The following is a 13004-nucleotide window of genomic DNA, read 5'->3' on the forward strand; positions in this document are numbered from 1 at the left end:
ACATGAATACAGAATCGTACAGCTCTTGACAAGAGGATTCATTTGTGGAAAGCTCATTCTGGGAGTCTGCAGCTTGTACAGTGTGTCTGCAGCTCTGATGTCTCATTGTCACAGGCCTCTTAATAAACCAGCTTCTGCTCTCGTGTGCCTTTCATTCTGCAGGTATCTCAAAGCACTGCTCAGTCAATTAGAGACTGCAGCAGGGAGAGGTGGCGGTCCTGTGCCGAGCCGAGTAGCCGCAGCCACCGAATCATGCTCGTGACCCATTTGGCTGTGGCCAGGACGCTGCCCGGTCCCTCGTGCTTTGCAGAGGGTGCCCCGGGTCTCACACCTCCGCCTAGACGGCACAAGGTGATCAGCACAGTGTTCGGGAGCGGAGCAGTGGGGCTTCCTGGGGATTGTTTGACAACATTATTGTTGGCAGCAGGTACCGGTCCGGAGCCTGCAGCCCTCCAGGAAGACAGCAGAAACAGCTACCATGTGCATCAGCGGTTAGCATGAAGCGTGTGTAGACTGCTGGGACTGACTTCTTCCTAGCAGATGCTGAGCCAGGACACAGGAGTCTTGTTGTTGAGCTCAGCCTCTAGCATTGCTTTTAGCTGGCTGTTGGCTGCAAGTACGATGTCTTGTAGGCAATTTCCTCTGCTAAAGAGGAGAGGCAACAGTCTCTGCCTCTGACAGGGGTGATTGGTTCTGTGGTTGAGGTTTTCCAGACTGTTATAGCAAGGTTTTGTACAAGCAGTTTTGGGACTGCGGTGTCTTTTGTTACAGAATGTTGCATTTCTATTTAAAATTAGCAATTTACCACCGAATGTAGGCGGGCAGGGTGTGCAGAATTGGTGATCTCCTAAGATTGCTTTAAAAATGGCAGCTAGAAGGAGCAGTGCCTGCTGCTTTTCCCATCATATTTTTTAACGTGTGTTGTCTCACTAGGATAATTCAGGTTTGATCTGATCATTCATATTTGACACATCTTGTTTTTTATGACTCTTCTGTGTGACGTCCCACAGTGAGGACTTTGCAAGGTGTAGTGACACTGAGATGTGAGAGCAGGGGTACAAGTGCTAACACTGTAAGTGATGTACTTCAGCAGCCTGTGTTTGGCTGCAGGAACTTTTTCTGCAGAAATCCAGGGCAGAGAGCCTCCTTGGAAATGAGAGAGGTGTTCCTGGAGCTCGGTGCTGTAGCCTTTCAGCCGGCATCTGGGAGAAATGTGTTTTGGGAGTTGCATTCTCAGCTTAAGGCTAAGGCCTGCAATTTTTTGCATAGCTCCTCTGAGTCAGTAAAGCACCCTCCTTCCCTTTAGGACATAAAAATCAGGATCAGACCCTCATTTGGAAAAGCAAGTAATAAATTGAGTAATAGGACAAAGCACTCCGGTGGCACTGAGCATCTTAGCTGACCCCAATTACTGCTTCCCTGAAATTATACCATTGGAGGGAAGAGACAGCAGTTTTGCTGCATACTGTCTACATGTCACTGCTTAGCCCTAAGAACAGAAAACTCTCCTATATTATTTTCCTATAGCTTTCTTCTGCGTGGTTCATATTTAAATACCTTTTTTTAATCATTGCGGGCAGGGGGGAGGTAAGGCTCTTTCTTAACATGGAGAAATCTTGTAGCAAGCCTGACTAGGCAGAGATCTTGTTATGAGTGAGATGGCAGTAGTCTACTGCGTCTTGGGAACATCAGTAGCGTAGGGAGAAGGCTGTATCGCCACGGGTGGGTAGCAGAGCACCTTTGCAGCTGTGTAACCAATGTAAAAAGGGAGAATCGGTAAGTGGTAATGGCACCCGGAGAACAAACACAGGCTGTGACATTTTGCCCTGGTGAAAAGCCACTGATAGTAATTTTGTGTGACTTGGATTTTTAATGGTGTTGCCTCTCTCCTTGATGTGTGTCCCCTCTGATGACTGCTCCACCACCTCCTCTTAGAGAGGAGGAGCTTCCCAGTGATCTCTCTGGACTCCCTAAGAGCACAGCAGCCTCCTTTCATCCTGGGGGAAGCTGTGTTCCCAGATAGTGCTGCCTGTGTAGCGTGGATCATGTCCAGAAACTGATGAGCACAAGTCAGGTGTTGAACTCTTGCTTTGCCCCATGAATTTTCCATCAGTTTCGCTTCTGAGCTTTCCTGATTAATGGAAGCTTTGCCATTTTTCTGTGGTAGTACAGGTGAGGTGATGTTTGCCTTAAATGGTGTGCATGGCTGTGCAGGGAGGTTTCACCATGATTCAGCAGGACATGTTGCCTTTGGAAGAAGAATTAGTTATTAGTGCTGCACAGTTTACTTGGCCAGTGGTGTTATTTCTGACCGGTATGTGATAAAGGGAGAATAAAACTTTCTGAGAAAAACTGAGTCTGTGGTAGGGTGAGTAGCTACCAGACAACATGGAACTTTGCATCTGGGAAAAAAAGAGAAATGCCACAATTAACTGGCTAATTTTTTGTTCTTTTTCCTTAGGCTGGTGGTGATGAAGATGCTGGCAGGACTATGTCTGAGAACAGCCCTACAGCTGCTGACCATGTGTCCTGCCCACTGTGTGACCAAGGCTTTCCAGCTAAGGAGATCGAGCTGCACGCCATGTACTGCAACGGCATCGTGGGAGAGGAGGCTGGCGAGGACAGTCCAGGTCTGCTGAGCGCTTCTGTGTGTTTGCTCTTTGAGCTCGTCCCCCTTTCCTGTTACCTGTGGTCAGATGCTACAGGCTTGTCCCTCTAGGGATATTTGGTGCATGGCGTGTGGGGAGGTTTGTTCATTCTGCCTTGTTCTGTCTCCAAACCAGCCAGGAGAGTGTTATCGGAGGCTCTTGTGTTTCCAGCACCTCCTGCACAGAGACATCTCTCTGATCAACTTCACATTATTAGTCCCTTGGAAAGCGTATAAGCCGAGTATTACCCCAGGATCTAGCCCTGGGTGCTTTAAGTAGTATTCATAAGACATGTCTGTTGTGTGTTTTGTTGAGGACCTGCAGAGCATCTGCCAGTGGTAGAAAATGGCAGGCTCCCGAGCCACGCGGGCAAGCGTCCTTCAGGGCTCTTAAGAAGGAGAATGTTCTGTACGACTCCAAGCACGGCCTGCACTCTGGAATGAGTCTGACATTTATATGTGCAAAAATGGCTTGTTTAGCTGTAAGAGATTGCAGAAAAGTTTCCCTCTTGTTCCTCTAAAATTGCAAAATGATACCTATCGATCTGGGATTTTTCTCCTTCATGTGAAGAGGGAGGCATAGAAGCACAGTCAGAATGCCCGTATTAATCCTCTTTACAGTCTTCTCCGTATCAGTTTTCCATAGCCAACCTTTGTAGAGCTTAAGTGAACAAATATACCGGTTGGTTATCAACATATTCAATAAGTTATGTTTTAGGTGCTGCTTGAAATGTAAAGTCTGTGTTAGCACAATGTCAGGTAATATCAAAGTAGTAGCTTGTAATAAGATTAACTTTTCAGGTTGTGAATATATAATTTTCAGTTACATACTGGGTTATTAAATGCAACCTAAATCTATGATGTTTAAGCAATTTGAGCAAATCGGAGCTAGTACAAGAACTGTAACTTCTGCATTCCTCTAGCAGGAGGAAGTTTCACCGTGTAATCTTAATGCAGAGTTGATGGACTTTTAAAATACAAGGTCCCCCTGTTATACTAAATCTTTGGGGATATGACATGGGTCCTGTCAAGATAACAGGAGCCAGAGCAGCGGCTGGCACTGCTTGGTGCTTAATTTTGGTGGGAAGTTCTCTCTGGTGGCACAAACCAGCTACTAATGCAAAGCATTCGGCTCGGGCAAATCACAAATTATCACAGTTCCTCTCCCACCCTCAATGCTGATAAAGGTCTTATCTGTGCTACAAAATGGAGCAGAATTTTTAGTGTGGCTTTTAGCAGGAATGTCTTTGGCCCTGTGGTAATCGGGTCCTTGGTGTGGCTGGACTGTGAGTATATCCATTGATCCTGGGGAATCCTGACTGTGATCAGGGAAAAGCTTTGAATTCTTTGGCAGTGCAAGGGAATTTGTTCTTTCCTTTGGTGTTGGCTTTCAGCAGGACAAAGTTCAAGGCTGGTCTCTCCACTCTGCTTCCAGACTGGTCTCCTTGGGGATGTTTGTAAGGGCAGTTATTTTGGAATTGCTACTCTGCTGTTCTGACTTGTTCAGAACAATTCCCCCCATAAGAAAACTAGCCTGGAATAAAAGGGATTTTGGTCTACAATAATGGCTGTAAGCAGAGCAATGGTTTTGGGACAAAATCACAGTAATTTGGGTTTTCTATTGCCAGTTATTCTAGTATTTTCCCTGTAGAGACCAGGCTTTATTAGCCATAACAGTCTGTGATGCCTGTGTTGTTTGCACCAAGACTCTTTGCAGGACCAGGGGCTTCCTGGACTTGGAGCAGCATGTAACGCGGGGCAGAATCCTGCCTGCGGGGGCTCTGGCTTGTGGGGCACCTCCGTCCAGTTTCTGGCGGCTGTACAAAGGCAACAGTCACCCGGAGAGGTCTTGGCTGATGGGCTGGTCGGGGGTGGGTGGGTGGGTGTGTGAATAGGCAGGGGTGATGTTTAGCTCTGAGCAGAGGCCAGACAGTAGCCTAGCATAGCTGTGCAGGTACAAAAGGACTCTGTTTCCAGGGCTGTTACCTTGGCATCTTTTGCTAGCACAAAACCCATAGGTAAAGGTAATGCATGGGGAGAAAAATGAAGTGGGAGAGTTGTTTTTTGAAGCAAATGGCAGCTCCTGTGTGGGTCTGGAACCTGTTCCCTACTGCTGCAGTGCTGTGTGCTCTTGGCTGGCTGCTGGCTTCCTCAACAGCGCAGCCACAGCCTTGTGTGAGAGAAAAATCTAAGTTCTACACTCTAAGCCATGTCCTGGTCTGTTAAGAAAAGACAGCTTCAGTTTTCCTTTGGTGCACTGGGTCAGGGGTTCCTGGTCTGTCTTTGGACTTAATAATTGGATTTACTCCTGATGTCTCTAGAACTGCAGATTATGCAGTCCTGTAGACTATAGCTGTCAGTGTTTTTTATTTTAAAACTACAAAAGGATGGCTTCTTGCTGATTTTATTTCTCTTCCCTTTTCTAGTCGTGCACCAAAGTCTTTCAGTGTTTTGTACCAGGAGACCAGCTCAGTCTGGCTGATATTTAAGGCCAAGTTTTCAAATGAGTTAGCTGGGCAAGTTGCTTCCCCTATGTATGTACCTGGTTGCCCTGGCTGGATGCCCAGACCACCACATACCTGGGCAGTATGAAAATCTGATCACAAATTTCCATTTTCCTGTGGTCTGAGTAAATAAAAAAGAGCCTGTTGTTGCGTGTAGTAGGCTGGGGAAGGTTCAGGTCCCAGGTTTCCAGCTCAGTGACTGGTGTTAATTCCAAGCGAATGAGTGGAGCCAGGGAAGTGCTGTGCCAGCTCCCTCTTCCTTCATGCGCTCGGCTGAAGGGTTGGCTTGTGTGAGAGGGGCTCTCTGCTGGAGTCACTGCATCCATTGCCTGCTGCTGCTGCCAATGCAGGAATCTGCTGGTCTCGGTCTGGAAGCAAGTCTTGGCCACTACTGAGCACAGTAAATAGTCTCGAGCTTTGGGATGTACTCTATTCCTGTTGCTCTCCATCTATGTGCTCCCAACCTCTCAGTTCCCAAGTGAGCCCAGGAAAATGAGGATTTGGTATATCCCTTCCTCCCAAAGCCTCAAATGCAATGTGATGCATCTGTCAATCTTCAGCGGCAGTGCTGGTACTCTTGACATCAGTAGAAGTGGCACTGATACAGCAGAAAGAATAACAGAATGGATGCAGAGGAAAGCTTCATTGCTTCTGAAAAAGGACAAGATGCTGGCAAGCCTGCCACTAATAGGATCCTGCACAAAAAGTGGTACAGCTGGTCGTGGGAATGAGGAGGAAGCTGGTGCAGTGAACTGCAGGTGTGTTGTGCAGCGAGGTGAGGAGCTTGGTGACTACGGCCTCACAGCTCCATGTCTCAACCTCACCTGGCAGCCCCAGGAGGTGCCTGGGGTGGGCACGCTGATAGCGGGACTGTGCTGGGGAGGGTTTGCTCCTCTTCCCCAGGGTGCGAGCTGGAGCCAAGCAGCCCAAGGATGACTTGTCAACCAGTAGAAATGCCAAGCTGTGGAAAACATCGTTCTCGGGCTACACAGTGTGTCTGACCCAATGAAGAGTGTTGCATCTAGGAGATTGACAAGGCTCCTATCACACAGTGGGTCGGTCCTGCTCTGTGGTGGGGATTTTCCCCACAGCAAGTGTTTTTCCAAGTTCTTAACTCCCTTTCTGCAGGCTGCCAGCATGTTTTGGCAGTGCTTGTGCCTTGCCAGTGTTTGGGAAGATGTGAAGGGGGAAGGCTGGCTCCACTCTGCCTCGCCGTGCCTCTTGGACGACTGGCCCTGTTCTTTCTCCTGTGGCTCTGCTTCCAGCAGCACAGCTGGGGGTCTTCCCATGGGCAGCTGCAGAGCTGGTCCAACACATCTCTAATGGGCCCATTATGCCAGATGTGTTCACTGCTTTTGGAAGAAAATAGAACTGATTAACACCTGAGCTGGTGCACAAGGCTCCCGAGATGGTGTTAAAGGAATATTAACGAGTGCACGCTGATTTGGAGAGCAGCTTTCACCATGCTGTCAAACACATGTGTTAGTTGGGTTGTTGGGAGGCTGGATGGCCTGGGGGGTGGCCATGGTTATCAGTCCTCCTAGTCAGGCTGCCACTTTGAATCTGGGCCAGGCTACACTAGAGAGACACCCGCTTCGGTGTGTGTGAGAAATGAGCTGTTGGTATCAGTCATCACCTACGAGACAATAGCCACGTCCTAGGAAACGCTCGAGCTTGTTTCTTCGGCGTGGATGTCTCCCGTCAGCCCCAGCAGCTCCTGAGCATCTTGCAGTGCGTTTGCTGGTCGTGATTGCAGATCAGTGATTGCTACTAAGGGAAAGACCCTGTTCTGTCATCATTGTGGATAGAAATTGGGGTTGCCTAACACTCTGGAAATGAGGTTTTGCTAAAACTCTGAAGGATTCCCTTTATTCTGCACAAAATTTTGTGCATCCCTTTGTTTATCACAGATGATGTGCCAACAAGAGCAGGTTTGTTGAGTCTGTACCTTGGATTCAGGCCTTTCTCCTAAAGAGAGTTTGGGAAGCAATGTTACCAGGCTGTAAACCAGCTCCCTGCATTGTCCCCTTAGCCAGCTTGCCCGAGAGTGCTTACTGTGACATCTGTTTTGGAGCTAGAGTCTTGAACATCCCTGGTGAAGCAAGCTAAGCTATCTGATATGTTCCCTGAGGATCTTTGCTGGTGGCATGTCAACAGGAATATGCTGAGAGGAATTCGACTGAAAGAGACAACGCTCCAACACGGTCCCTGCAGATGCCTGGAGAGCAAGTTTGGAAAGGCTGCTTAGGCTTGCTGAAGGAACAGAAATTGTTGGACCCGTCATCAGCATGCTGGTCAGCTGGGATCTCGCTGGCTACCCAGATGTGTTGGAGCTGGCCCTTCTGTGCTGCTGCTGGAGAGTAGCACCACTGGTGCTTAGCCCTGGTAGAGATCTTCATCCAGAGGCCCCACAAAGCTGTAGTACAGTAGTACAGATCATCCCCGTTTCACGTGGGCAGTGGAAAAAGCAGCGAGTGTAGGCTAAGCGTTGTAACCATTGCTTTCCAGCGTGAGCTATATCCCTCCCCAGCAAGGCTCCCTCTTCCTACCACATTTGCAGAAGGGCTGGTGCCTCCGCACAGCTCCTGCCTCAGCTCTCCTTCCCCCCGAGCTCACAGTTACCACGCTCCCTCCACTGCAGTAGGCACGGGTGCTTAGCTTGGCAGGGAGCAGTGCTGTGCTGCTGGAGCAGCTGTGGAACTCTTCTCCCAGGCTGTTGCGCTGCTGCGCGTCAGCTTTAAAATTACTGTAAACTGCATACTGCTGATCCAGCTGTTTCTGGCAGAAGACAAGTTACAGTGTGAAATGGCTAGCTGGCTTCCGAGTCTGGGGAAGGTAACTTCTTCAGTATCTCCCCCTCAAAAAAAGGAGAATTGGCCAGCTACCTCTTCTGCAGGAAAGAAGACCCTGCCCATCCCAGTCTCGTATTTCTTTGCCTCTAGCATCACTTCTGCTGCAGCCTTGAGTGGAAGAGATTGAAACTTGTTGCCTTCAGACATGGTGTAGGGATGCTTTTGGGGTGGATGGCAGGTGTAACCCTTTCTGTTTTTCCTCCAGTGCTCACTCGGCGTCAGAGAGAGGCAAGAAGTAAAGCTGCCAGTGGTGAACGCAGCCCAACATCCTTAGACATTGACAAGTAAGTAGGTATGCTTGCTCCTCGAAGATTGTTTCTGTGCTTCAGTTCTAGCTTGCCTGTGGATGTCTTTATTCCTGTATAAATGCTGGCTTTTGGCCTTACAGCAATGTTTCCATAAGAAATTGCCTGCTCTCAGTGCCTCTTGTTGCAGTGCTGGCTATATTTAAACTGAAGCAAGAGGAATTTGCTGTTCTCAGATTGTTTATTTTTGCACTAATTTCCTTTCAGCCCAATCCATGGTGGGTCAGGGATGCGTGGTCTCTGGCTGCTGTGGGGGGAGCTGTAGCTAAAATGGTGCTAACTCAGCCAGTTTCTAATGGGAGATTTGAGCTTGGTAACCCCGGGTAAAGAAGAGGCTAGGACAGGGAGGCTGTCAACATGGCACCTGTAGTGATATTCTTAATTAAATTAGACTTTCAGAATAGCATGGCTTTGTTTAATCTCTTCCCATGCAGCCCCTCCTCCTGCCACCCACACAAAGCATCATAAGAGAGGATCTGACAGTAAAATCCCTGCTATGGAAGCAATTTTGCTGTTACAAACAGTGGATGGCAACATCACTAATGGAATTAGGCTAATTATAGAGAGGACAGCTTCTGTTTAGACACATTATCTGGGTAATCAGCACTGACTGGAAAGAAAATACGGGAAAAGTACTGCGGAGTTTTGCTCGGTGGGGGCTCTCCATATGCATTTTAGAGCCTGGGGTGAGTTTTTCTAGGAGAGTGCTGCTTATCAAACTGAAAGCAATGCTGCTGGGGCTGGTCCCTGGGGGCTCATCTCTTCTTGGAGATGGTCCATTCCTGAATAGCTCCCCAGGTGGACACTCCCCTCCTGAAGAACCGGTGCCCTCTTCTGCATGACTTGGTCCCTGCTGAGAGCTGGTGTGGAAGTGAGTGAGCGTAGCTGTGTAAATCCACGCCTGACCTTCATCTCCTTTCACCCGGGATAATTTTCTTCCCAAGCACACTCAGTCGTCCTGCGTGAGCCTGGGCAGCTTCGACACAAATGAGGGGGTTTGAGGAACATGCTGTGCCAGCCCCCCAGCAGGACCGCGTGCTCTGCATTCCTCTCCCAACGTGGCACGATGTAAAATGGAGATGGTGCAGAGAAAGACTTGATTTACTAGTCAGACAAGTTCATCCAGCCCTGGTAAAATGTCTCTCTGATTTAACACACTTGGTTTGCTTTTCAGGCAGAATTTAACTCCCCTTTGCAAGGCCCTCGCACTTCATTTCTGTGGATTTTGACAGGGTGCTTTATGTCTGGGGAGAAATCAGTGGTGTTTGAGATAGTTAGATGAGCAGATTTGATTACCGTCCCGCTGCTGCAGCAGCAGGATTCAGAGGAACAGGCAGGGAAAACTGATAATCACTCAGTTTTTGCGATTGGTGCCAGCCTGACCCCACTGAGCAAGACCTGATCTGGTGACACGTCTTCTCCGTGGTGTGGCCTGGAGGAGGAAAGCCACCGCTGGTGGCTGGGAGCCCGGTGCAGGGCGAATCCTAATGCAGTGCTCTGTCCTTTGCTGCCTGGCAGGTGTGAGAAGTGCTACCTCTGTAAGTCACTGGTGCCACTGCTGCAGTATCAGAGGCACGTGGACAGCTGCCTTCAGGCTGCTAGGCAAGCTCAGGGAACGAGGAGGCTGCGAAGCGCCAAGGTGAGGGGCGACCCTGCAGACCGTCTCCTTTGCTTTGCGCTGGGTTTGGGGCTGGGTTGGCAGCAGGAGCATTTTCCCTGATTGATGGGATGAGCTGACCTGGTGCAGGATTGCCTGTCCCTGTGGGTTGCCGTGGCCAGAGAACTTGTTGCCCCCCCTCCTGTGATGCTCTGTGAGAGCATGGACTGTTCCCAGGGGTGAGCTAATCCAGCGGACCTGCCAGTAACCTCTCCAGCAGGCAGGCAGCCAGGGCTGTCCCGCTGCCAGAGAGCACGCCTTAGTCTTGCAGGCTTCCTCGGCTGACAGGGTGAGGGGGCAACAAGCGTATCCGACTCTATCCACAAGCCCTTTCCCATGGGGAAGGCTTCAGAGCTGGAGCAGAGGGAACTGCTCAGTGCCTGGAGCAAACTGCAGCATCCCGGGAGAAACGTGGGGGAGTGAGTGCAGTGGAGGTGTGTGGGATGTGCCTTGCTGGGGGAGGTGGGAGGCAGGAGCGTGGGTAGCAGCTGGTTCGCAGTCACTCACCAGGTGTTGACCCCCACCGTGCTTTTTCCTGCTCATGGCAGTCCTGGGGGAGCACAGAGAGGGTCCTTCTGCGCCTTCCCGCTGGTTCCTGTGGGCAAAGCCCTAGTGCCACAGCTTTGCCTGCGCTCAGAAATGTGATTCTCAGCATGAAGATGCAACATGATGTCTTAGTTTCGATAAATCCCTTAAATCCATCACAGGCCTCAGCCCTTTGGGGATTCAGATGCAAATGATGAGATTTCTGGTTGATGATTTTGGCTGGGATACAGCCAAGCGCTGTGTGGTTCAGAGTACTGCAGGGCACGGCTGCTCCTGCATGTGACTGGTTCCGTGGGTGCTGTTTGACTCTGTCCTTGCACCCCACAGTCAGCTGGTGTGCAGGGTCCTGCACGCAGGCGCGAGCACAGGGCATGGGGGAAAGGTGCTGGAGCCGGGTGGCCCTTTGGGACAGTTCAGCAAGGCTCTGTGTTTTCCCTGACCCTGCCTTGTGTCGAGGTTGCAGCTCCCTGGGGGACCAGGTCATGCCTGAGCATGGGCTGGGCTTTTGGAAAGCTTCCTAGTGGCACTGCTGTGCTTGCGGGTTCCTACCATGGCCCATTTTGGGGTGCTTTGCAGCTCCAACCCTGCAGCTGGGATGCCGGTGCCTTCTAGAGCAGTTCTGGGGACATGGAGCAGCCAGGAGAGAGGGGACTTTTTCTGGGCCAGCAAGGCTCAAACCAGCCAGGCCAGGTGGTCTGCCCTTAGCCTGCATGACCAGCACGGCTGCATCTTCACAGGGGCTAAGAGGGGACACAAGATGCATGTTCCTCATCTGGTTGTGCCCTGGAGGAAGGTCCTTCCCTCCAACAGCAAGCCCCACGCCCTCGGAGTGGGATGGAGCCCGCTCAGAGGCACAGTGCCGGGGGATGTGGCAGAGCCCCCGGTGCCCATGTTTCTCTGTTGCAGCCCCACACTTGCTGGGCTTGGGGGTGGCTTCCTGCACCCTGGCCTCCCTCCTTACTGGGCTCTGCTTTATTAACTGCTCTCAGCTGCCTCTGCTCAGGCACCAGTCAGGCTTGGCACGGGGCAGTGCCTTTCCTGTTGGCAGCTGGCCGTGCTCAGCTGGCAGCTCTGGAAATGCAGCACTGCCACTTGTGCCCAGCCTGACCTTGTGGGCTAGGGGAACGTGCGGCCACGGGGCCACCCTGGCTACAGGCTTCCCTCGTGGCCGTGCTGTGACGGTGGTTCTCCTCTCCTTGGCAGGACGCTAGAAGGCAGGAGAGGGGACTCCTCAGGATGCTGGAACTCTCGGAGAGCAAGTCTGCAGGTGAGAAGCTACTTTCTGTGCCTACCTGGCTGGGTGACCTTTCCCAGCTCTCCCCTTGCAGTCCTGGGCTGTGCTGGGATGGCAAATTCCCCTCAAAGGAGTCTGTTCTTCCTGAGCAGAGCGGGAGGCGCTGGGTTTGGCTGGCCATTGGCATCCCCCGGCTGGCTGCACACATCCCTGCCTGTACCAGTGCCCTTGCAGGGGTAGGGCTGTGCTCTGAGCCATTGCACCAAGAGATGTCCAGCTTCCTGGCAGGGAGGCAGCTTGCTGCCCTCTCTGCCAGCACACTGGTGCTTCCCCCCACGGGTCCAAGGACAGGAGATGAGTGGCGAGAAATGCTCTCAACAGCACCCTCCTCTCCTCACCTGTGGCCAGGCAGTGCTGATGTGCACTCTTGTTGCAGGTGCTGATGCGGGGACCCCCCTCCCTGGAATAGCAGACCAACAGTCCCCCCCTGCACTCTCGGCCAGAGCCGGGAGGCCGGTGGTGGACAGCCCCAACTCCCTTCGTCACCTTCCTTCCAACGTCTCCCCTGCGAAACCTGGCGTCTCCTTTTTGGAAGCCACGGACAGTGTGGTGGACTTGGAGCCGCACGTGGCTCTTCGCTTGGGCAGCCAGCAGCAGACCAAAGGCTGCCGCCGGAGAAAACGCAAGTTCTGAGGCCAGCGGTGCAGCAGGACCCCCCCTGGCAGCTCCCCACGCCCCAGCGAGGGTCTGCATGGCACCATACCCCTGCTTCACCTGCAGCCTTGTTCTCCAACCCCCCCCCCCCTTTTTCTATGTTTTATACGACCTGTGCAGGGAACGCCGGGTGGAGAAGTGACTGTGTGTTTTATAGGTGCCTGTGCAGCTTTGCTCTCTGTTAAAGAAATGGAAATATATTTATGTATGTTTTTATGAAACTGCAGCAACACGGAGGAGCTGTGCTGTCTTTCTCTGGGGAATGGGAGGCGCTGGAGGGAGGAGAGGAGGAACAGCAGACAGTCCCTCCACAATCACCTGTCCTTGGGCTCTGGGGGGGTGGCGTGAGCTTGGGGACCCCCTGGGCAGGGGGCTGCTGTGCCAAATGCTGTGTCTAATGGCCCATCAATGACTTTCCCAGCTGGGAGCTGCGGAGGGCACCTTGGTGCCAGCTGACAGCCGCAGCCAGCAGATGCAGAGACCAGTGGAGAGCCACGACATCGCTGTCCCCGTGTCCTTGGTGTCTTCCCTGTCTGCCCGGTGGC

The 13004-nt window shown here is 51.5% G+C and overlaps 1 protein-coding gene across 6 annotated transcripts in view; it reads left to right on the plus strand.

The window, feature by feature from the left end:
- UIMC1 (ubiquitin interaction motif containing 1) overlaps positions 1–12695 on the plus strand; it is a 39595-nt gene extending 26900 nt beyond the window's left edge. For 4 of the 6 annotated variants that reach the window (XM_075766847.1, XM_075766845.1, XM_075766848.1 and 1 more), the window contains exons 9-13: positions 2462–2630; positions 8209–8287; positions 9827–9947; positions 11715–11778; positions 12182–12695. In XM_075766847.1, the coding sequence (XP_075622962.1) occupies positions 2462–2630; positions 8209–8287; positions 9827–9947; positions 11715–11778; positions 12182–12438 (690 nt within the window). In that variant the 3' untranslated portion in view covers positions 12439–12695. Of the gene's footprint in view, positions 1–2461; positions 2631–8208; positions 8296–9826; positions 9948–11714; positions 11779–12181 lie in introns of those variants that run through there. The other 2 variants (XM_075766849.1, XM_075766850.1) reach the window with 2 other exon arrangements.
- Positions 12696–13004: the final 309 nt, after the last annotated feature.

This window comes from Balearica regulorum, chromosome 14 (genome assembly GCF_011004875.1).
Source record: "Balearica regulorum gibbericeps isolate bBalReg1 chromosome 14, bBalReg1.pri, whole genome shotgun sequence".
Lineage (NCBI taxonomy): Eukaryota > Metazoa > Chordata > Aves > Gruiformes > Gruidae > Balearica > Balearica regulorum.